We start from the raw sequence: 24,287 nt of genomic DNA, 5'->3' as shown, positions 1-24,287 counted from the left end.
GAATAACTCAAATGACATATTAATGTAAATAATATTTTGGTCCTTATCAATTTCGAAAATGAATAAATTAGTTTCTTTCAACAAAAAAATTCCAAATAATTTTAAAAATTCAAAAAATTCATAAATTTTAATGATTTTTAAAGTTATAAAAATTAAAAAAATCTAATGAGTATATAAAAAATTAAAACTTTAAAAAAATTCCAATTCAAGTTTAGCATATTTCTCCTTTTATATATATATATATTACTTTGAAAAGGTTTTCAAAAATAGATGGTTTTAAATTTATGTATTCTAACATAAAATTAATTAAATTGTAACAAAATTTTATTTCGACATATTTAAATTTTTTTAATTTAACTGGATAATTTTACTTATTTCGAGAAAAAATTAAATTGAATTAAAATTATAAAATAAGTGACTAAATATTTGTTTTAGTCGATTCAATTTACACTCATCTCTAGACTCGAACCAATAACCTATATATTATGGAAACGACAACGATATTAATTGTATTCAATCCACACCGTTGGTAGTGAACTTTAATTTAGAGGGGTCACAACCATGGGCGGTTACTAATTAATAAACTATATGTATTACTTTAAGATAAGATTAGTTAAAGTCGTTAACGTAAAAGCCAAAAACAACGTGCATTGAGATTCTCCCAAAGTCACAATCACAAAATGAATACTTTATTAAGCCAAGTGGGTCCCCCAAAGTATTGTTCAAACTGTAAGAAAAAGATGTCTATTTCTCCTCCATAAAATTTAATATTTCAGTAGGATTCAAATTAAAAATATTTTTTAAGGGTAAAAATTAAATTATAAAATTTTCAGATATTATTCTTTAAAAGGATTAAATATAATTTTTATTTTTGAGGAGTTAAAGTAAATTTATAATTTAATCATTTATAAAGGATTAAAATGATATTTTTTCAATTTTGGGAGAAATAGGGCCCTATCTGTCCCCTTGTATCCACCCCTGATTTGAGCTAAAAGCTTTATCATTGTAATTAATTTATTCTAGTTTAGTTTTATGTTATAATTTTTAAAAAAAATTGTTCTCATGATGTTAATACGAGTTGCAACTTGTCACTAGTTAAATTAAATTTCTTAAAAATTGTTTTTGGATAAATAATTTTATAAATTTTTAAAATATTGATATTTTATAGAACTTATAATTGCTTTGTTTGGATAAATAGTTGGTTTAGAAAAAAATTAAGTTATTCAAATTTTACAAATTTAAAAATAAGAATTATTATATATAAATATTTTTTGAAATTTTATAAATAATATTTCATGCTCATATCAGCCCTCAATTTCACAAAATCACAACTTATGCACACTTTACTATCTTTCACAATTTAGTCCTTTTTCAACATTTTTATCGAAATTTATCTAGTAAAACTCGTAATTAACACTTCAAACATTCATTATCTAACATCACTCATCAAATTACAACTATATCATGAATGAGTGAATTTTTAAACTTTAATTCCATTTAAAATAAATGGTAGAAACATGAAATTCAAGCCTCGATAAGCATAAAAATACGAAAATAATTAAAAATGGGACAAGAAATCACTTACAATTGAGCTTAGAAAAATCAAGAATCCTAGCTATGGTAACATGGAATTTTTGGCAGCAAGCTCCAATTTTGAAGAAGATGAACACTTATTTTCATCTTATTTTGTCTTTTATTCAATTTTGACAAAAATGCCCTTGACCCATTTACTTAGATATTTTTTTCTAGAGTTACCCTTATGTGTCCATAACACTAATTTATGGTCTATTTTCCACATAAACACTTCCAATTTCATGCAATAATTCAATTAAGTCATTTAATCACTAATTAGACACACTTTGCATTTTTTCTCAATTTAGTCCTAAAAATTCAATTAGGCACTAAATCATTAAAATTTCCTATCCATATTTTCACACAATATTTCAATCAATCAGTAATTAATAAAAATTTATAAAATTAAACTATTTTACTTCAGATTTGTGGTTATGAAACTACTATTCCGATTAGGCTCTATTTCGGGCTATAACGGTAAGCTCATGTGGCAAGTTAAATCATCATTTAAAACAAAAAATTTAGGTTAATTTATACAATCTTTCCCCATATCTTTTCGTTTTGAGCAATTTAATTTATTTATTTTTATGTTTTTTTAACTTTCATTTTTTTCCATTTTCTTCTGATTCTCCTTAAGTTTTCCTCCCTTCACCATTTATTTTGACTTAGTTTTTCTATGTTTTCCATTTGTTAAAACTAGGCCCTATACTTTTTATTTTTTGAACAATTTAATTTTTTCGAGTGAGGTGAGCTTGTGGACTAGTTTTAACAAATAGAAAACATAGAAAAACTACGTTAAAAAATGAAGAAAGGAGGAAAACATAGAGAGACTCAGGAGAGAATGAAAAAAAAAATTAAAAGAACATAAAAAATAAATTGCTCAAAATGAAAAAACATGGGGACCAATTGTAGAATTTATCCTAAAATTTTCATTTGAAATGATGGTTTAACGTGCCACGTCAGCTTACTATTACACCATTGACGGCAATTAACTGTTCAGTGACTAAAATGTTACAACACGATAACATAAGTGACTAAAATATAACCTAAGACAAACAAAAGTAACTATTTTGATAGTTTACCCATTTGAAAACTCAAATTCACTCTATTATAATTAAACTAAGGGTCTGTTTGATTGGCGGAATTGATTTTCCGGAAAATCATTTCCGCCTTTTCCAGCGTTTGATTGGCGGAAAACATTTTCCATTTGGAAAATGAAATCCAAAGCACGAGAAATTGGCTTACATTTTAGGGAAAATGTCTTACCCTTTCAATTTCCGTAAGACATTTTCCGGAAACTCCTCTCTATCTCCTCATTCATTCTTTCCTTCATTTCCGGTAGAAAACACTGCTTCTGTTTATCGATTTTCCACTAACCCCCAAGAAGTCCTTCATTCCTTCATTTCCTCGGTTCCCTATTCAATTATCGTAGTTTTCTTTCATTTCCTCGGTTCCCTCTTCTCCATATCCGTCCAGATTACCGATCCAAATGTGCTCAGTTTTCGACCACCATTTGTCATCAACAGGTATTTTTTCTGTTAATTTTCACTGATTTGATTTCTAGATCGGGTCTGGTTCTTGCTTTTTTCTTGCTAGATGGTAGATCGGGTCTGGTTCTATTTTTTCTTGATTTTTAGATCAGTTCATCTGTTTCTAAAAGAGAACTTGAAGACATGAGATCGGGTCTGGTTCTATTTTGGACCACAAAGTTTTGGTTAGATTTAATATCACTTTTAGGCTATATAGGTGGCATAATTATTGGAAAATGAAAACTTTCGGCATAAATTTATAAGAAAGATAATGATATACCTCCTTTTCTCCTTAATTTAAAGTTTCAGGGTTATGCAATTTGACTTCTCAGTTTGTGGATATCTTCTTATTTAACGTTTTAAACTTTACAGGTTTACAGCAGTGCCTTGAAGCTTGTTCGTTCAATGGTCAGTATTGATATTTGAACTTTATATTTGAGGTTTATTCTCTTCTAAATTGATTGAATATTCCGTAAGCATTGTTGAATCTGTTGGCAAAGAGAATAATATCTTGCTCTGTTTCCTGGTTAATTAGCATTTTCCTGGATTTTTTAAGATTATTATTGGAGTAATATATTTTAGTGTAATCCATGCATTTCATATTTCTTTCTGTCAGTGCATCAGTGTTGTTTTAAACTGCCAATTATCGGTTCTCTGTATTTTCTATTATTTTCTGACAATATTTTTGACAGCTACCTTTACCCCATCTCAAAGAGGGAAATAGGACTGCACCACCAGTAGGAAACGCAATTGCCCCGCATCGTGATTGGAAGAGAACAGAGTTCTTTTTGAATCATGAAACACTTCAACAGGTAAAAAGCTGATTGGTTTTTCGTTGTCTATTGCAAATAAATATCAAGTTCAATTTTCTCTTTTTTTCCTGGAACAAGGGATTCATTTCTTCAAGCAAATTTTGATATTTAATGTCTGAACTTAAATGGAATGAATCGTAGAGTATGAGCAAAAATATATTTGTTGTAGATCACTATCATAATAAATTCCAGGATGTTATGCATGCAAGGCAAAATCAATGTAAACTGCTATGCAAAGTCGGTTCAGTATACTACTGGTTTATGTTGGTTTATCCTCGTGACTTTCATTTTCTTCCTCTATGTCCTCTTCTGTTTTCCAATTGAGCAGGTCATCAAAGCCGAACAGAAATAAGTTTCTCGAAGCCTCTCTGGCACAATTGCAGAAGTAACAAATGAAGAAAACTCAGCTATCAGAGTTGAGATTCCAGATATTGTATTTGTATCATCATGTGCTGATCTAACTCTACCACCAGGTGCAGGCCTCTGCATTGATACTACCCATGGTCCAATTTTCTGGTAAGTATCATGCTTTTATTAAAGGAACGATATCTTTCACACTTTCAGAAAACTTGACAACTATGCTATTTAGCAATATACGAATAGCAATCCAACTTTAGTGAGTATTGTCTGTTCTTCCTTTCAGGTTGCTGACTCATGGGAATCTTTAGACGGATGGCTTGATGCTATCCGCTTAGTTTACACAATTTATGCAAGAGGTAAGACAGATGTTCTCGCCAGTATCATTACAAGCTAATTATTGTGTTGAGCTTACATTTTGCCCAAGTCCTTTATATCTGTCTTCGATTTTAGTCTTGTATATCATCAAATATTTTGGAATAACGTAAGGTTGAGCTAACTTTTATGTCAAATTATTCATTTGGCATTTAGATGATAATATATTTCTTCTGCTGTTTATAAGGCATTTTCATTCTATCTTCACTAAGACTTGGGAGTTTATTTTTCTTAAAAAGTAAATATATCTAGGCATCTACCATGTTGTAATTGCTGCGAGCTTTGTGTCCTCGAACCGGCAGCCGAACTCTTTTAATCTTCTGCCTTGAACATTTTGTCCCGAAGCAGTGAGAATCCACAGCATCATCCTGATTATTGGTCTAGAAGCAACGGTTGCAAGCGTCAGGTCAGCCTTCTTCGTATTCTTTTGTGCCAAACAAAAAAACATTCATGTCGGTTTCACAATCAATCAAAGTATTAGTAAGCAGCCAAAGTATCAGCCATCAAGGGCCCCAAATGCATGCTTGCCCCCACACACAGAGAAAAAACTATGATTCACTATTGAAAAGTTGAAACATGATCAAGTGAAAGCCTTACAGGGTTGTCGATGGCCAAAAAGCTGTTTCCGTATCTAATTGGCAAAAAAATGGTAGGATTGCAAATGATAATGAAATCATAAGAGACAACAGATAATTATCTCTACCTCTTCTTATATTTGAAGAGAAATATCTAATATGCATATCTCAATATTTATGACCATAAATCAGCTTCATTCATTGCAATTTTTTTTTGATCCTCCATTGTTTTTGCTTTTTTTTTTGGGGGGTTTAATCTGTTGTGTTTCTGCTGTTGATTGAGTCTTTGCTATAAACTCATCATGGTTAATCAATTCGGATAATTGAAACAATTTCATCTATTGAAAGGTTTGGAAATTTACTTAATCAATCCAGAATTCGAGATGAATAAGAAATCTATATCCAAGCCTACTTGCTTCTTTAAAATAAATTACAATTATTTGTACATACTAACTAATATTTTCTCAAAAGTAACATATATTTTTGGCTAAAATAAATTACAATTATTCAATACTTGTTTTTTAAACACAATTACAAATAATTTTTTTGATATTAGTTTTTTTTCAATTTATAACGATCAATATTGCAGCTTAATAATTGAATATTATTATAAATAAATCATTGCAATATATGTAAAAATAATTTAAAATATAAAAATTTATTAATATATATTAATATATGTAAAAACAACTTTTCCGGAAAATATTTTCAGGAAATCTGTCAAACAGCAGAAAATATTTTACACAGATTCAATCAAACACCAGAAAATACTTTTCAGTAAATCATTTTACAGAAAAATAAAACATTTTCCAAAAATCATTTTACGGAAAATATTTTACTGGCAATCAAACGGACCCTAAATAAAACCTACGCAACCAACTCAATGATAAGCTTTTTACCATTTTCTAGAAAATAGAAACGAAGTCCAACAAACTTCAGACCTTAAGGCCCAATCTTTGTACCTCTTCTAAACCCAATGGATAGCTTTTTACCCTTTCCTTAAATTTTGCATTTCCTCCCAAATTTTCTTTTCTGTATACAATGAAAACCTTGATTGATTCTTTTAAAATATTTTTTCCGAGCATTTTGAATCATATAAATAATATTAATTGTGTTTTTACGGCGACGGTGAGGCCGTTATAATTTACGAATTAAAATCTGAATCGCTAAAGAATTTGTGGATCAATCGAGAATTTTGACCGGTGAGAACTGGAATTTTATCAATCAAATCCTTAATTCCGATTTTGTTATTGTTGCTAATGAATTATTGAGCTTGTTTATCTATTGATTTGAAAGTTCTTGAGTGGTGCATTTTGATTCCTTGTTAATTGTTTTATGTTGCTGAAATCTATTAATTAGTAGCAAAGGTGATTTTGGAACTGTAAAACATTTTTGGTTTCTTATGTTGCGAGCTGATACTAGTTTCATCTCAGTTTTAATTTTTTTTGGCTATCATCTCATTTTTCGTTGGAGTCTCACATTTTTAACAGAAACTGGGCCATTAGGGGATCTATCAGCGACAATGATGGTGTCTTCAGTAACAGAGTGAAAAGAATATCATAGAGGTACATTCTCTAAGTAAAATTAGATTCGACTCAGAAAAAATCGAAAAAGAAATTCAAATGTTGAATTATTCTAATTGAGTTGTTCAGTTTTTTAACCAATTCCAATTAGTAATTCGGTTTCTTGAATTGGAGCGAGATCAAATATCCGGATTAAGCAAATCGAGGTAGTTTTGGATTAAAGCTATAATTTTAATTTTAATTTTGTCTTTTACACTTTTACACTTCAGTTTTCTGTTTCCCAATTAGGAAAATCCCATCCCCGATTTTGAAACCCCAACTTTCTTCTGACTCCAGATTTCTATTCCATTCTTTGCGTCTGTGTTCATTGGCACTCCGGTCGATTTTAGGTATCTTTCAACTTTCCTTTTTCGTTTTTCCTTGGTTTATCTCTTTTGGGGTTTTCTTTCTTGCTTTGCTTTACCTTTTATTGTAAAAGGATTAATCCTAGATTAAATAACATAACTGGAATGAGCAGAAACTTGAAAGTGCCCTTATTCTTTTATGTTTTTGAAACTGATAGCTGGTGTCTCTTTTGGCTTGTTCTTTCTGTCTAATAATTGTCATCTGTTTCTCTTCTCTGCTTCCTATCTATCAAGCACTTTGGGGTTAAATTGACTAATGATAGTTAGAAATGAGGTATTTAAAAGAGGCAAGAAGAGTGAGAGAATAGGTTAGCGACAAGGAGACCATCCATTGGTTATTAAGCATGAAGGAAAAGGACCATGTTCTTATGAATGATGAAGTTCTGTGTAAGTGCTAATATATTTGGTTCTAAATACTCAATGCAACTATCTCCTTCATTTTCTTTGTTTCCATAATAAGATTAAAGTGCACGTTTTTAAAAGTTCTTTTTAAGTTACAAGATAGATTAATGATCCCTCAAATCCCAGTGTTATATTCTTCAGGGATGACATTAATGCATTTCTACGCTAACCGGTCCCCAAGAACTTTAATCTTCACTTCTAAAAAGTCTATAGCTTTCATTTATTTTTTTAATTTGATCTTTTGTTTGAGTAATCATGGCTGCTTTGCATTTTCCTTTCATCTTTAGTTTTTTTTTTCATGTTGGCAGCATAATTGCTGCCATGAATTTCCACCAAATATTACCATTGGAGGGTCAAGGATGGAAATTTAGTAACAAATGGAAAAACTTGTTTGTTAGTTAGCTGATCTTATCAGCTTCTTCAATGGATAAAGATTTGATTATCATTTTCAGTTAGATGAAAATTAAGGACGATTTAATTATCTATTTTTTAGTAAAGAGTTATTCAATTACTATTCTTTACTTATATCCTGTGGGTAATTTGAACTATTATAAACTCAAACAAATATATTCGATTTAACTTGAATTTCATATCATTCTACTCAATTCGAAAACTTTTGAAATTGAGTTTGGTTGATAAAATAGGACTCATCAACTCTACTAACTCGAACTTTTTTTACTTGATTCGACTCGACTCGATTGAACGCTCACCCCTAATTCTCATGTTACTTTTGATGTTTAATTAGCTTGGTTTCAAATTCAGCAATATCATTGTTGCCTCTGTTACAGTACTGGTGTGTTTACCATTGATTTTTGATGTAGGTGGCAGGGATCAAAGGATGTGACTTCTTGAATGCCTATTTTTTTTCTTCATCTTAAAAGTTTATCTGCAATGGTTATTAATGAATAAATGATCTTTTGGAAGCATTGAAACAAGATAGCTGCTTTTCTTATTGTAATGTTTAGTGTGAACAGAATCTCGGAATATTTTTTTTGGTAATTATCATTATTGATGCAAAACTGCTGGAATAAGTACAAATGTTTTGTAGTTAAAACAAAAAAAAGAAAAAGAAATTGAGTGAAAGCTGGATGAGTTGGGATTTATTTGGAGGGGGTTCAACTAAAGCACTGCCCATTTAACATATTTCTCTCTGTATTGCTTTCAGTTTTGCATTAGGATTTGGGATAACTGGAAATGATTTTCTAGGGAAGCTATTGTCAACAATGGTAAGAAGAAACCTGAAAAAGATTGGTATGAGAGGGAGAATTACAAGCTGGAGAAGGCAATGCAAAAGAAAGTGGTATTTCGGATATGTCAGCTGAGAATACGGATGATGTTTCCAATTGATCAATAGAGCTGGCTGGTATGAATAAGAGAAGAGGTGGATAACAATGAAAAGAAGAAGGATTGAATAAAAAGAGGAAATCAGAGTTTTGTACAGATGAAAAGGAAGCCGAGAAGGGTCAGAAGAAGTATAAGAAAAGTAAAGATGCATTTGGTGAAGTTAGAGAGATTTCAATGGATGCTTGTTTGGGTGGAAAAGAGAGCATGGGACAAGAAAGTAACGAGGTAACATTTCTGGAGAACAACTTTGGTTACAAAGCAAAAAGGATGCGAAACAAAAAAAGCTTGAAAGGTTGTAAGAGAATATCCGTTGGACCAGTTTTGGTGATAACCTGCAAAGCAGAGGCTTTGCTAGTTGTTGCAAAAATGATATGGAAGCTTAGCATCTTCTATGGTAGCAGAAGGCACATGGGCAGATGCTGATAACATGCTGGATTCTCTATCTAGCTTGGATGCTTGCTCCATGGAAGATGTGGACCAGCACAATCTTATTGAGAATAGGTCTGGAGATTCATGTCAAAAACATTGGAACTGGATGGGCAATCACTATGGCCCGCATAGGGACAAGTCTTTTGCTGAACAAGTTGAAATTCTTGCTAATTGATATCTCCCATACATGCTTGATGCAAAGGAGTCCTATAGTAGCAATGCCCAGTTGGTCTGCCATAGCTGCGGTGCTGTTTTTATCTTCTGGAAATGGCTTCTTGATTACAAATTAATTTGGAGTTGCATGCATATATTAGCTTATTGGTTGATTATCTAAGAGCTCTTAGAGCAATTTCCTATTAGATCCCTTGATATATGTTTAGATCTCCTCTTAATGGTGCTAATATCTTTAATATATGGATCTTAAGGTCTCTTAACTTGTTTGTGCGTAATCCACTCAATAGGCTTGGTATTGAATAATCCTGGAGGATTAAACTATAGTGTAGTGGGCAGCTTATTTCTCAGTTTTGCTAATAGCCAAAAAAATACGTTTTTTATAAGATTTTATTCCTAAAATTTGATTGTGGTTTGTAACAATAATTATAAATCTAATCTGTGTTTGCTTCTGCTCCCATATCCTTGATTTCCTATAAGAAAGTAATTGAATTCCGAGTTTTGAATTTTGCTTGGTGCCAGGAGATGGATCTGATACTGGTTTATTCTGCTATAAATATCCTCATTTGTTTGCTTTTATGAAAAAGATGACACTTCGGGAAACAGAAAGAAAAGGGGAGAAAGAAACCTCTTAGTTGAGGATGATAAGTTTGTTTTGATCTATAATAGCATCAAACTTTTACCCTTAACCTTCTTAAAAACTTGCCTAGAATAACATATGATGAGTGTTTTTGTTCACCAAAGTTTTGATTTGGCTGTGGTGGTCAATGGTGATTAGATGTACTATATATGAGTAAGATAGGTTTGCTTGATGTTTTACATAGGTTTATGTTTTTGATTCAACTTCCCTCTTCAATCGTGCACTTCCAAAGTAAAATGTTTTTCCTGCATTTTGCATAAACCATTTGAGTATAGTTGCACCTCCAAAGCATTGCCAATAACTATTTGCTGATCATCTTCAATGAAAAAAAACCACTGATGTGTTTCTTTCCCTGCCTTTTTTCTTTTTTCAAGTCATTTGGTGTACTATAAGCTGCTTCTTACTGCATAAATAGTTAAATGCTCATTACAAATGGCAGAATTTGCTAATATGACTGCATAAACTATTACTTGTCTTTTTTGCAATATTAATATTTGCTAGAATAAATCTGTATTTTGATTTGTATTTGTTAGGAACAGAGCTTATTTCCATTTAAATAACATTCAGTTTCTGTGCTTCCATTCCCCATTCCCAACTTGCTCTGCCGCATTCTCTCTGTGCAATTAAAAAACATGTGGCCCTCTCATGCTAGGTATTGGGGATCATTTCCAGCTGTTGTTGTTTAGATTACACCAGTTTCAGCACTCCTATCTACTGCTTGTTTTTCTCATGTTTTTATAACAAAGAATATTTTACTATTATTGTTGCAGGTGATTGCCTTCATGGCTGACCTGAAGCACAGGATTCTTATGGTTTCTGATTTTTTCTATCCCAACTTTGGTGGTGTCGAGAATCACATCTATTATCTGTCACAATGCCTACTAAAACTTGGTCACAAGGTCAGAAAATTTCTGTAAGTTTGTAGGTTCTAATTCTTGTTTGTGAGGAATGATGTTTTTTCTTTTTCCCCAGAAAAGAAGGGGGAATGATTTTAGGTCCACTACTATAAAGAGGAAATCTTTTTTTTTCAAAGAAGGTTTTAGATATGCCGTTGCTTAGGTAGAAGAATACTATAATGTCCCTCTCTGGAAGGGTTCTCTCTATATTTCTTTCTCCTTTTCTCTGCTCTGCATTTTTTACTAAACCTGATATCCTTTTGTTTTACTTCTTTGGTCGATAAGAGACATCATATTTTAAAATTCCTTGGTCCTTTTCTCTATCCAACTCCATTTTACCTTCCGTTCCTGCAAATTAATGATTCTTTTTTTCTTCAAACTCTCAATGCAATAGGTACCAAATTTCAGTCCTTTGATTTCCCTAAAATGGATGATATATTTACTCTATTATTGCAGGTGGTTGTTTTGACTCATGCTTATGGAAATCGATCTGGGGTGAGATACATGACAGGTGGTCTGAAGGTTTATTATGTACCGTGGCGGCCATTTCTTATGCAGAATACATTCCCGACTATCTATGGAACATTCCCAATAATTAGGACTATACTTCTTCGGGAAAAAATATCACTTGTGCATGGTCATCAAGCCTTCTCAACTCTATGCCATGAGACTTTGATGCATGCACGTACTATGGGATACAAGGTTGTATTTACTGATCATTCACTGTATGGTTTTGCTGATGTGGGAAGTATCCACATGAACAAGGTTCTGCAATTTACTTTGGCAGATGTAACCCGGGCCATATGTGTTTCTCATACAAGCAAGGAAAATACAGTGCTACGGTCAGGTTTGCCGCCTGAAAAGGTTTTTGTGATACCTAATGCCGTGGACACAGCTATGTTCAAACCTGCTCAACAGCGCCTTGGCCGTGATGAAATAGTTATTGTTGTGATAAGTAGGTTGGTTTATCGGAAGGGTGCAGATTTACTTGTGGAAGTCATTCCGGAAGTTTGTCGTTTGTATCCCAATGTGAGTTGCTCAGAGCATGTTGTTGCTGAAAAGATTTTGATTTATTGGCTTGTTCTGTTACTAGTCAGTTGTCATGGTATTAGTTAGAAATGAGCAGTTCACCCAGTTCTTATGTTGCTTCACCAGCTACTGGCAAGGGTATGAGATGGTTGGATTTTTTAATTACCTATGTCCTTTGGTTAGATATTCTGCAATGATGGTTAGTGTTGTTGCTACTGGCTAGACTAAGCATAAAATGGCCACCATTATATATCCATATGAACTGTTGGCCATTTTTACGTAAATTTGGTGTATAGTCCCTATTTACATACGAAAGATATGTTTATGTAGAATAAATATCCTGCCTTTTCAGCAGTGTCTGCCTATGTGATGAATGTAATTGCCTTTTTATGGTTCAATTTATGTTAGTCTTGGAAAATATTTCAGTAGCCATTCTTTTGGTTTGCTTTCTGCAGTTAGCATGAGAGGAGTTAGTTGCAAAAGGGTTTATTACGGCTTTCTAAATTATGATGGTTCATCAGTTATAGGCCTAAAAATTAGCATGTTTAGCCAACTGCCATGTTGCACCTGCTCTCTCTCACATACACAAGCCTCTTACATCAAGACATCTGAATTTCTGCTACACTTACACATTGCTGATCCATTGTCATGTTTTAAGTTTTAGTTAAATCTTTCACTGTGTTGGTTATAGTTCCTCATTTGGATGAAGACTTGGTATTTAGTAGAAAGTACGACTGTACTCTAACATGTTAGTCTGCACTGTTATTTTGAGTTATTTTCTCATTTTTAAACACCTGCGAAGGTACGTTTCATTGTTGGTGGAGATGGACCTAAACGAGTGCGGTTGGAAGAGATGAGAGAAAAGCATTCTCTCCAAGATCGAGTTGAGATGTTGGGGGCTGTACCACATGCTTCTGTAAGGTCTGTGTTGATTTCTGGCCACATATTTTTAAACAGGTAAATTTTTGGTTCCTACAGACCACCCGTTTTTAGTTTATTACCTTTTTACGTAACCAGAAGCCAAAAAGAAAAAAAAAGGGAAAAGAAGAAGAAGAAGAAACACAAAGAAGACAAATTAACATTCCTTGATCATTCGATAATCAAGTGTAAAGGCTGATCAACTTAATTGCTTTTCCTTTTGACAGTTCTTTAACTGAAGCTTTTTGTATAGCCATATTGGAGGCTGCAAGTTGTGGACTATTAACTGTCAGCACACGTGTAGGAGGTGTCCCAGAGGCATGTATTTCAAACTGTCATTAACCTAGACATACCAAACTGGTTTATGCTTTTGCACCTAAAAGGATTGGAATTTATTTAAGATATCCTCTAATTTTCCATTTATTTGTTTTAGGTTTTACCCGATGACATGATAGTACTTGCTGAACCGGATCCTAGTGACATGGTACATGCAATTAGGAAGGCAATATCTATCCTTCCTAATATTGATCCACAGGTTATGCATGATCGAGTAAGTAATTTTCATTGACTTCATATAGTAATTTTGAACTGCGTGAGGTGGACAAATGCATATTTCTCTTTCTGTGGCAAGATGAAGAGACTTTATAATTGGAACGATGTTGCTGAAAGGACTGAGATTGTATATAATCGTGCCTTGAAATGTTCTGATCAGAGTCTCCTAGAACGACTTTCCAGGTATGCCATCGAATGTTTTCCCTGAAGATGATGCTCACAAATTTGATTTAGCCAATGAGATGGTTTCATGCTTTTCAAGCACCTCTGATTTCACTGAAAGGTTTTTGGTATAATGTTGAGTGTATGGCATGGATATTTTCTTATGTGCTTTTAGTATGGAAGGCAGGAAGATTAAAAGTTGGCTTATTAAGTAATTAAATAAAAACTTACATACAACCTTGCAATCATCAACTGTATATACACTCAAGCTCGCATTATCTAGTTGTGAACAGGACTTGGAGACGAGTATTGAACATAATTATGTGTTTGTTATGGGTATACCAAACTTTTAAAGCTTTTCTTTATATTTTTAAGTTGATACCCTCTTGTTTTTGTTTTGTGTCGGACATGGGTACTTCAGGGACAATGGAGAATCTGAGTAATAGACAAAGTGGTAGCTTTTAACTTTGAAATATTTGGTAAAATCATCACATTATTTTTGAGTTATTACCAAGGATGCTAATGAGGTGATGTTTTGTTAGGTATCTTTCATGTGGAGCTTGGGCAGGCAAGCTGTTTTGCTTGGTTATGATAATCGACTTTTTGATATGGCGTCTGTTAGAACTGTTGCAGGTACATGGTGTTTTTTTTTCTTTTTGGTATGATCCCGTAAAATTAAATCAGTCGGCTCAATTTGGATAAGGTCAATTCAAGTTTTAAAATTTTTTGGTCATTTGAATTTGGATTAGTTTCAGGTTAGGGTCATTTTGGGTTATTCCAGGTTCGGGGTTGTTTTTGGTTTGAGGCTCAGGTTTTTCGGGTCGGTCATTATGGGTTTGGACCATGTCGAGTTTTGTTCATTTTGATTTTGAGTCATTTTGGGTTTGGGTGGCTTTGTGGGTTTTGGTCATTTTATATTAAGACTAGACGGGTTGGATGGTTGGACCAGGTTTTGAGTTTTGGGTCAAAACTTGACGGTAATACATGAAGTGATGGTTTGTTTTACTTAATCTACTATACTGTTGTTACTGCTTCACCAGCCTGCAAAGGATATCGAGGAGGTGCCTGATGTGGCTCTACGCTGCCATCAACACGGAGAAAGGATTGAAGAAATATATCGTTGCAAATCAGAATAATAGTATAGGAATATTTTCGAGTTTATAACAATATTATTAGCTTCAAATATTTGACGTTTCGTCTTCAAGCATTGTACCTTATTCTATTCTTTATGCATTTTAAGTAAAAATCTCATTGCTGCAATCCACTTCTGAATGTGCTTTCTTGAAATCCCATGTTTTTCACTTCATTTTAATTATTATTCACAACGAGGCCCGGGCATAGTTAAAAGAGGTTTTGGGCAGGTTCAAAATTTATCATGCACAATTTTCAATTTCACTGTACATTATCGCCAAACCTGAATTTTAGTTCAGTTAATAGTAGTTATTCGGACATGTATTTGTATTTTGATATTTTTGATTATAGTTGTTAACATTTAAAAAATTATTATTTACAAATATGATTTTACAATTAATGAGTTTTTAAAAAATGCATTATATTATGTTTTACTTTGTTTTTTAAAATAAAAAAAATAAAACACGTTTTAAGTAAAATTTTTTCAGAAAGAGATGATATGCGGCTTATTGGTTTATATATTCAATGTTTTTATTATTATGAAAGATTAATGTGCCTTATTTTGGTTTTCACGCGGGATTTAATGTACCCATACAATCTGGTAACAGCAATTTTCTTTTGGTGGGGGGGGGGGGGGCGTTTTTATCTACCTAACCATAGAGATATAGCGCCTAATTTCAATTGGATTGGGCTTTGTGGAGATTAGCAACTGGGAAATACAATTCCAGTCAGAAAGAAGAGCAATACCCTACAAAATACTGCTACAGCCTACAAGTGAAGAAGAATGAAGATGCCATAGCCGTCAATTCACGTTGACTGTTAGTCTCCTCCACTATTACCTGACGGAAGCAAAGTAATAGTACCATTAGTACAATACCTCGTGAACTGACCCTCCTTTATCATCACCTCCTGTAATTATTATTACTTTTTTTTTTTTTTGCATTTTTTCCCTTCCATTTTAAAGTATTCCTCACCTCATTCCCCACTCATCTCGTCTCTGCCGCGTATCGACCCCGCATTTTATTTTATTTATCTCAATGGGTTTTTCTGATATTATTTTCATGGATAAATTATCTTAATTAGTTTCCTTCTAATATCATTCAGCTAATCTGGTATGTTGAGAAGTTCTCATTTCTTTTTTAGTGAATGTGTTTGCTACTTTTCTTGTATTCTTAATTCTTTCTAATTTTCTATAATGCCATTGTTTAAGGGACAATTTGGGTTTTCTAATCTGAGCAATTTGTTGTTAATTCATTGTTTAGTTTGATATTTATTGTTTGGGGGGGGGTCTATTTGACCATTTTTGGCTGCAAATCTATTAGTTAAAGCTCAAACCTTTACATAAAGTAGAAATATTTAAGCTATAATAAAATCTGGGTATTGCATTTTGTTACTAAATAACTAAACTTTATTATCATATATATATTTTGTCAACGTTCATCACTGCAGGAAGCAGATTTTGGGGGTTAAGAGATTTTATCTACAGAGAAGATGGTGACATCTGAGCAAGAACATGATTTTGTTAAGTGGGGTTTGCAACTATTCAATAGTGATCCCTATGCTAATTGTGGATATTGTGGTGTGTTAACTCAAGAAAATGGAGAGTATTACAATGGAAATAGTTTCAAGGAGGATTACCATTACGACGCGGGAGAATGTTGTAATGTGGAAAATGATGAGGCTATTGCTCATACTCTTCAACTTCAAGAACTGTCAAAACTTGCAGTGGTGGGATCTCCAAGCCAAGGGGAGGAAGAAGAATTGCAATTGCAAGTGTCTGGTTACACTCGAGATTGTATCAATCAGTCTGTTGGGGACTTTGGTTCTGGTATAAGGAAGTTTCTGAATTTTCGAGTTTGACGGTTTGAAGTTGCTGATATGTCTTTAATGTATTGCATTAATATGTTTCTGTTTTGTGATTTGTAGGGCAAGGTTGTGGTGAGGAAGAGCAAGATGAAATAACAACTTCTAGTTCATGTTCTAGCCCTGAAGAGAAGTTGTTATGTGAAGAGGATAGGTCATATTCATTGGAGCTAACCGATGAATTTGCTCTTGATGGTGAAGTTGGGAAAAGGCTGAACCAGATGGTTCCTGTTCCTGTAAGTGTGACTATAAGGTTTAGATTCTTGATTATGACATCTAAAAAGTAGTGTCGTAGTATGCATTTAGATTTATCTCTGGTTGTGTGTAGCATATTCCAAGAATCAATGGTGAAATACCCTCTGTTGATGAAGCAACTTTAGATCATCAAAGACTACTAGAGAGGTTTGCGTTTTTTTTTTGTTTTGTTTCCTGGAACTTGGAATTGGACCTTTCTTTGAATTCTTTATCTTTATATTTTCTAGCTATTTTCTAGTTCTATTGCCATTTTTTCCCCTTTGGTTGACCTATTTGTTGAATATATGGTTCTGGTAATTCTTTTGCTGTAACAGATTGCAAGTCTATAATTTAGTGGAGCTTAAAGTTGAAGGAGACGGTAACTGTCAGGTTAGCTTAAAAGCTGAAAGCATGGATATTAACATCAATAGAGCTAGATAGCATCAATATGGTTGAAGTTGTTCTGTGTCTAAACTGTCATTATACATACATAGGTTTCATGTATCCATATAAAAGCATGGGTGTCTTTTGATATTGGTTCCCTTCTAACATTTATTTCCAAGGTCTTTACTCGATTGTTGGTAAAACTTTCGAATGTTGTTACTGACATAAAATCTCATCCCCTATGACATTCTTCCCAGTGATCATGGAAGCTCACTAATTGTTACTGCAGTGCTTCATGTAAATTATATACCTGATGTCTCATTAGCTTCATGATGTTGCCAGTTCCGTGCTCTATCTGATCAAGTTTATCGAACTCCTGAGCATCATGAGTTTGTGAGGCAGCAAGTTGTAGACCAGGTTGGCCTTTAACATACAATAGCAAAGTTTGGCGTTTTTGTTTGTTGGGCTTGTGTATAGTCTTACATTGAAATCATTGTGCATTGCAAGTAAAGTTTGATGTTAACTTTTCTTTTCTTGCTATATCTTGCACAATCAGCTTAAGTCTTGTCCAGATATATATGAGGGGTATGTTCCCATGGCATACGGTGACTACCTGGAGAAGATGTCCAAGTATTTTTCTGTTCCTCCATGACTTAACTATTCCTCCTTTTCTAGTTTTCTTGACCTTGCTTCATCATATTGATGCTTACAGGAGTGGTGAATGGGGTGATCACGTCACTTTGCAGGCTGCTGCAGATTCGGTACGCTCCACCTGTCTTTTTTTATTGACTTTATTCATAATTTGGACGTTGAATTATAGCCGCTTTCCCACTTTGGTACCTAAAATTTTTTTGGTCCCACCTTGGTACTTGAAATATCATTTTCACCCCATTTTACCCCCAAAAATTACCAGCGTCCAATAAGAATGTGTCATGTTCTTATTGGCAATTTTTTTGGGTAAATTGGGATGAAAATTTCAGGTACCAAAATGGAAAAAAAAGATTAGGTATGAAGTGGAAAAATGAGTATAATTTAGAGGCCAAATCGTGAATTAAGTCTTTCTTTTACCCTCTTGTTTGTGATAGATTTCACATTCCCCCTCCCTTAAATTTTTGTTATATTGTTCAATTTGCCTAATCTGCATATCAATTTTCCGTTGTCAATCCTCCAGTTTCTCTCTCTATGATTCAGTAGACATCCAAAAGATTAGTTGATGCCAATTTCTGTGTGCTGCTTTATAGTGCACAATATGGGAAGAAAAACTGTATTGGTTATTCTGATTATGTTAAAATATGCCAACAGTGGCTGTCTAATGCATCATGCTAATTGCTTGTTGCAGTATGGTGTTAAAATATTTGTCATAACATCTTTCAAGGACACTTGCTACATTGAGATTCTTCCAAATGTCCAAAAGTCAAAACGAGGTATAATCTATAGTATTAGCTTCTATTAGTAACTTATTTTTCTTGTTTATCGTTATGATTCTGATTGCAATTAATACATTGAATGTCATTTTAAATTTCTTCCTAGCATTTGAGCATCTCTTGTTATATCTCAATAGTTAGAGGTGCAAGCTGCCGTCTGACCATTTAGGTTATGATGAAGGTTGATCGAAAAATATCTACTTCGTAGATATTCTATCCTTCGTTTTTATCTAATGGTTTTCTAGAGAAGAAAGATGCACACTACGGCTCAACCATTGTGCTATTCCGTGGAAATTTTATATCACAAAATAATCAGTTCGGTCTGGTTTCTGCAGTTATTTTTTTGAGCTTTTGGGCAGAGGTACACTACAACTCAATATATCCAGTTGGAGGTAAATACCACCCTGGGAAATTACTACTTATACGTGCATTCTAGCCAGAATATTAGAAATACACCAGTTTATTGTATTGAATGCAGCTGAGCCTGCTCTCTAAATTCTAAAGCTGCTTCAATTATAGATCAAGTTGACCTTTTTTAGTTTGGGTTTGAGTTGACCAGTTGCTTTTCAGCCTCTAGAAGATTTTCAGTCAGTATTAGATAGATGGAAAGATGACCTAGCATATGCCTTAAACACCCAAGTTTGCAAATCAATAAACTCACTAAGAAACATTGAGTCAGAGATATTCTGGTTTGAGGGAATGGTAGTTGCATAACTTGGTTTGCCGGAGGCACTTCAGCTTAATAGTACCTTTTGACCGTGGTTATATATATATATGTATGTATATATATACATATTATTTTATTTATTATTTGTTTTGTTTATAATTATTAGATGTAAAGATTGATGACCAGGATTATTAGATATTGTTACGGCTTAGATCACTTTGTTTGCCAGAAAGCGAACTTTACTTTCAAGAAAGCCTAATATACATAAACTTAAGCTTTACAGCCAACATTATCATCATCATCATCATCATCTTCAAATCAATAGGAAAAAAAAAAGGGTTTTGTTATAACCCTACGTTCTCAAGAGTCCCAAACCATGGGTTCTAGAAAGGATGATGCATTTAAGAAATGAAAAAAAAAATTGCCAAACTAGTAATATGAAATTATGAATCTGTCATTTCTTAAATCCATGTATTGTTTGAGCATATTGATAATGCGCGGATTATTTGACTATCTTTATATTCAGATGTGCCAGCATTCGGGATGAAGAAGAAGAAAAGGTGGCGAATGTTGCGGAACAAGCATTTGGAGTCAACTGATGGATATCAATGAATCAATCAAGCTTTGTTGCTTCAGCAAGAAAGCTAATGTGCCTCGCCGTTAATTTTCTACCAATGCAATGTTAGATTCAATGTTTATTTTAAGGATGGAAAAGCAAAGCAAAGCAAAGCAAGGTAGGAGACATCATCTTGCTTGCTTCAATGCTCCACTTAGATTGTATATTTCTTGGATTCAATCTATCCTCATTTATTTTCCAAATAAAGATATAGTACCATGTGTGTACACCCTGAGAATGAGCATCCTAATTTGAAAAAAATTGATCCGATAAATTCAAATTTAGCCAAATCTGATTTGATTATAAAAGGTTAACAATCTGTATCTGAAATTGATTCAAGCTAGAAATAACTTGAATCTGAAATGATTTGAAGCTAAAATGATCAAATAAGTGACCCAAAAATGAACTAAATTTAAAGTGATCAAGACTAAACATAACATGACAAAAACTTAAAAACTTTAAAATTTAAACGCCTCTGAACTCAAAAAGGCTTGAGCTCACAATGACTAAAAATCAAATTGATCTGAACCAATGCAATCTAAAATTTTTAGATAAGAGAAAATGGTCCCTCAAAGGATGGGGAATTGCAATAGGGAGACGCCTGCATTCTTTTAAATATACACTCTTAACTACCATGAGGGTGAGAGGAATACATTGAATTACTAGAGGGTGATGTGTTGACTCAAACCAGAGATGGAACACCTTCTATAAAATTTTTTGAGAGAGTTCATTCTCTAATGGAAAAAAGTATGAGCGAAACGGTAATCATCAAGTTGCTTAGAAGGAAGACTGGGGTTAATGCTTTGTTGAATAAGATTTACTCCATTGAGAAACCGTCAACATCGATCCAACTCACGGAACTAAACCAGGAAACGATTCCTACATGGTTAAGTTCCAGACAAGTGAGGACGGTATTATCTTAGGGTCTTTGGGTTATTTTTTTGTTAATATCTTAAAAACCAACAATAGACTCTATTATTTTCGACTATATATCGATATCCACTTAATGTGATACCCTGCATCTATTTGCTAGGTCTTTTGAGAGTATGTTGTGCAACACCCCTCACTCGTTTTGGGACATTTAAAATTTCAAATCAAATATAAATTGTTTTGGGACTTTAAAGTCAATTTCAACTCATTTAGAAAATATTCAAAAGCGATTAAGGTTGTCTGGGACCCAAAACGAGCCCCAATAAATCAAACTAGGCCAAAACAATATAGTGGCTGAGACTTAGGGGAGTTGTATTGGTATCACTGGGTAGTTGTATCGGTACAATTGCTTAGTATGTCTTTTTTGGCTTTCTGACTCAGTTGTTTCAAAATAACTGAGTTAAAATTCTAAGGGTGCGTTTGGTTCGCTGTATTGGATTAGAGGTGTATTGGATTAGAGGTGTAATAGTTAATCCACTATTTGGTTGAATGTAATGGAATAGAGGCGTAATAGTAATCTTGTGTTTGGTTGAATGGAATAGAGGTGTAATAGCATAATGGAAAAAACTAAAATGACTAGAATACCCTTAGCATAAAATTGTTTTGGTAAATGATTATTGTTATTGTTATTTAAATTTTAATAAGATTATTATTATCAGTAATAAATATTTTAATCATATTTAAACACAATTATTATTAAATATATTTTAATTAAAATATATAATTTAATAAAATTCTTATAATTAGCATAAATTTGTTTTTGTAAATGATTATTGTTATTGTTATTTAAATTTTAATAAGATTATTATTATCAGTAATAAATAATTTAATCATATTTAAACATAATTTTTATTAAATATATTTTAATTAAAATATATAATTTAATAAAATTCTTGATAATTAATATTCTTATATTAATTTACTCAAATCATAATATATGATACTGTAAAATATAAATTAACATAAATATTAATAAATATATTTTAATTAAAATATATAATTTAATAAAATTCTTAATAATTCATATTCTTATATAATTTATTCAAATCATAATATATGATACTATAATTAATATTAAATATATTTTAATTAAAATATATGATTAAATACAATTTAAAATAATTATTATTAAATATAATTTCATAAAATGTTCTTATGAATTTACTAAGATCAAGATAATTTGAGAATTATATTCTGCATAAACATAATTAACTTATACTAAGAAAAAGTTAGATGAAAATGAAATTGTACATCATAATCCATATGTTATATAGTTTTACAACATCAAAAAGTTTAAACATTGATATTTAATGGTGAGAAAGAAATCTTCTGACCCATTCCATCCGGGCAACAGAAGGTAAACTGAAGAAAATGATCATTTGAGTTGGATGATCGGGAATTTTACTCAAAGCATCATACCGCTGATCGTCGGTTAAACCTTCAATTGACCATAAGGCTGAATATAAATTTGAAGCTTTCTCTTCCATCTTTTCTTCTGACTTCTGCTGAACTACCACCTCGGAGGCAATACTCAAACTGATTTTATCGCCAACGGCCTGGATTTTTTCCCCTAACAAGGTGGCAGCCTCCTCAAATGAAGAATACACATTATCACGAGCATCAGATTTCTTCTTTCTCTTGTTTGAAGATGAGGAACCCCCTTGGTCTCTATCTCCTCGCGGATCTATACCAGAAACATCCATGTCGTCTAAAGAGACCTCAGCTTCGCAGTCATAGAATGTGTTTCTCTCTTCATTCATATCTGTAGTATGTTCATCCTCAGCATGTATTTCTTCAAGAACATCAGCAGCTGTTTGAGCGTCTTTCCCAGTCGCCCGATCTCTTGCGTATATCGCAGTAAGCTGGTTGTAGTAAGGGAAAGAACGATGTCTGAACTGAGAGGCTTCTTTGTGACTCTAAAAAAAATGAGGAAATCATTTAAGTTATAAGTTTTGTAAAAAACAAATAAATACTTGAAATACATTTTACCTTTACATATGATTCCCAAACTGTATCTTCAGCAACAACGAGCTGCCTATGCTCGTCCCAACCAAAACCACTGTTGTTTTGGCCATTAAGCATGTCGTAGACGACTGACCATTCCCTTTTTAGGCACCTAATCCGAGATTCAATATTTGGTTTTGCCTTCAACATTGCCCTTGGTAAAGCCTTTTCTAGCATTTTCTCTAGCTCGTTCAAATAACCGGCTTTGAACCCGGTATCAGCATTAAATGTTCCTACATTGTGCAAATCCACCATGCAAGAAACCAAGGCTGCATCCTCCTCTGGAACCCATTTTCTTTTGCTTCCTCGAGAAGCTTGAGAAGAAGCACCCATTGGTGGAACACCTGACATATTGTTCTTAAGAAAAAAAAATTAACATTATTTACTATTTTGAATATCATTTAATTGTTGGGTGAACAGTTTATAATATTATTCGGTAGTTTAATACTAAATTTAAATTTATAACACATGCTGAATGAAAAGATAATTAAATTATAATTCAACAAAGTTTAGTACATTACAGAATTTTAATCAAAGACCACCAAAGTTTCATAAACTAGTTACATAAAAAACATCAACAAATTAATTCAAACTAAATTTGTCCCTAAACCTAACTAATTTCTAGATGCTTGCCATTCATCGAACATTTGGTTGGCTAGTTCCATCCTCCAAGTTGCCCAAGCATCCGATGGATGAATATTTGTGATATTCGGTTCATCGTCATCCACCACATTAGTAGGTAATCCTTCTCCCACCTCCGCTTCAATGGGATCAATACTCATATGGGTTCGAATAAAATTATGGAGCAAACAACATGCAATAATAATTCTATTGTGCACCCGTACAGGATAAAACGATGGACTCCTAAGTATTCCCCATCTAAGTTTTAATAAGCCAAAGCATCTTTCAATGACATTACGTGCTAAGGCATGTTTCATATTAAAAAACTCTTGCGGAGAACTTGGCTGATAACCCTGACGCCACTCGTTCAGATGATATCGCTGTCCTCTAAATGGTGCAAGAAATCCCTCACAATTTGTGTATCCAGCACTAACTAGATAATAACAACCTATAAAATAAATTGGCTAAAAAATGATTAATTCAGCAAACAAAGTTTGATCTTAATGAATAATTCAAATTCCTCTAAGTATACACTGTACCATGAGGAACTTTTAGTCCATGTCTTCTACTAATGGCATCTCGGAGCACCCGTCCATCGGCAACTGAACCTTCCCAACCAGGAAGAACATAAACAAATTGCATCTCAGGTGTACAAACACCTAGCATATTTGTTGCTATGTCACCTTTTCGGGTTCGATATCTAGGTTTATCAACTGTTGGCAC

The 24,287-nt window shown here is 33.0% G+C and overlaps 2 protein-coding genes and 1 pseudogene across 26 annotated transcripts; all 3 read left to right on the top strand.

Moving 5' to 3' along the window:
- The first annotated feature begins 2,948 nt into the window (after positions 1–2,948).
- On the top strand, positions 2,949–5,284 carry LOC107927064 (protein HLB1-like; annotated as a pseudogene).
- A 969-nt stretch (positions 5,285–6,253) lies between these two features.
- On the top strand, positions 6,254–14,950 carry LOC107927113 (phosphatidylinositol N-acetylglucosaminyltransferase subunit A). Of its 21 annotated transcripts, none has more exons than XR_005911498.1 (13): positions 6,254–6,422; positions 6,711–6,785; positions 6,873–6,949; positions 7,032–7,132; positions 8,371–9,567; positions 10,904–11,032; positions 11,486–12,058; positions 12,861–13,015; positions 13,204–13,294; positions 13,410–13,526; positions 13,608–14,144; positions 14,233–14,323; positions 14,731–14,912. XR_005911498.1 is itself a non-coding variant. In XM_016858091.2 (13 exons), exons 5-13 carry the CDS (start codon positions 9,310–9,312, stop codon positions 14,824–14,826), a joined length of 1,614 nt encoding a protein of 537 aa, XP_016713580.1. In that variant the 5' UTR covers positions 6,254–6,422; positions 6,711–6,785; positions 6,873–6,949; positions 7,080–7,132; positions 8,715–9,309; the 3' UTR covers positions 14,827–14,950. The 21 variants fall into 21 exon arrangements, 20 of the variants coding, with proteins under 20 accessions (XP_016713580.1, XP_040946313.1, XP_016713584.1 ...); XM_016858091.2 differs by having other exon boundaries at positions 7,080–7,132; positions 8,715–9,567; positions 13,608–13,711; positions 14,731–14,950; XM_041090379.1 differs by having other exon boundaries at positions 13,608–13,711; positions 14,731–14,950.
- Positions 14,951–15,417: 467 nt separating this feature from the next.
- On the top strand, positions 15,418–20,236 carry LOC107927115 (OVARIAN TUMOR DOMAIN-containing deubiquitinating enzyme 12). 5 transcript variants are annotated; one of them, XM_016858106.2, is made up of 11 exons: positions 15,418–15,732; positions 16,271–16,649; positions 16,748–16,920; positions 17,013–17,086; positions 17,254–17,308; positions 17,645–17,719; positions 17,859–17,932; positions 18,015–18,063; positions 18,642–18,726; positions 19,062–19,118; positions 19,920–20,236. In XM_016858106.2, the coding sequence occupies exons 2-11, from the start codon at positions 16,313–16,315 to the stop codon at positions 20,003–20,005; spliced, it is 1,065 nt and encodes a 354-aa protein (XP_016713595.2). In that variant the 5' UTR covers positions 15,418–15,732; positions 16,271–16,312; the 3' UTR covers positions 20,006–20,236. The 5 variants fall into 5 exon arrangements, with proteins under 5 accessions (XP_016713595.2, XP_040946326.1, XP_016713597.2 ...); XM_041090392.1 differs by having other exon boundaries at positions 15,496–15,639; XM_016858108.2 differs by having other exon boundaries at positions 15,496–15,674.
- Positions 20,237–24,287: the final 4,051 nt, after the last annotated feature.

The sequence above is a fragment of the Gossypium hirsutum genome, chromosome D03 (assembly GCF_007990345.1).
Source record: "Gossypium hirsutum isolate 1008001.06 chromosome D03, Gossypium_hirsutum_v2.1, whole genome shotgun sequence".
Classification (NCBI taxonomy): Eukaryota; Viridiplantae; Streptophyta; class Magnoliopsida; order Malvales; family Malvaceae; genus Gossypium; species Gossypium hirsutum.
The sequence above is the reverse complement of the archived record's forward strand: the minus strand, read 5'-3'. Positions and strand labels throughout refer to the sequence as shown.

Coding starts and splice junctions, on each gene's coding strand:
- LOC107927115 (XM_016858106.2), top strand. CDS start 16,313: ATGGTGACATCTGAGCAAGAACATGATTTTGTTAAGTGGGGTTTGCAA. Junction 17,309..17,644: donor AAGGAGACGGTAACTGTCAG/GTTAGCTTAAAA, acceptor TGATGTTGCCAG/TTCCGTGCTCTATCTGATCA. Junction 19,119..19,919: donor CTCAATATATCCAGTTGGAG/GTAAATACCACC, acceptor CTTTATATTCAG/ATGTGCCAGCATTCGGGATG.
- LOC107927113 (XM_016858094.2), top strand. CDS start 9,310: ATGCTGATAACATGCTGGATTCTCTATCTAGCTTGGATGCTTGCTCCA. Junction 9,568..10,903: donor GTTGGTCTGCCATAGCTGCG/GTGCTGTTTTTA, acceptor TTATTGTTGCAG/GTGATTGCCTTCATGGCTGA. Junction 13,712..14,232: donor CTCCTAGAACGACTTTCCAG/GTATGCCATCGA, acceptor ATGTTTTGTTAG/GTATCTTTCATGTGGAGCTT.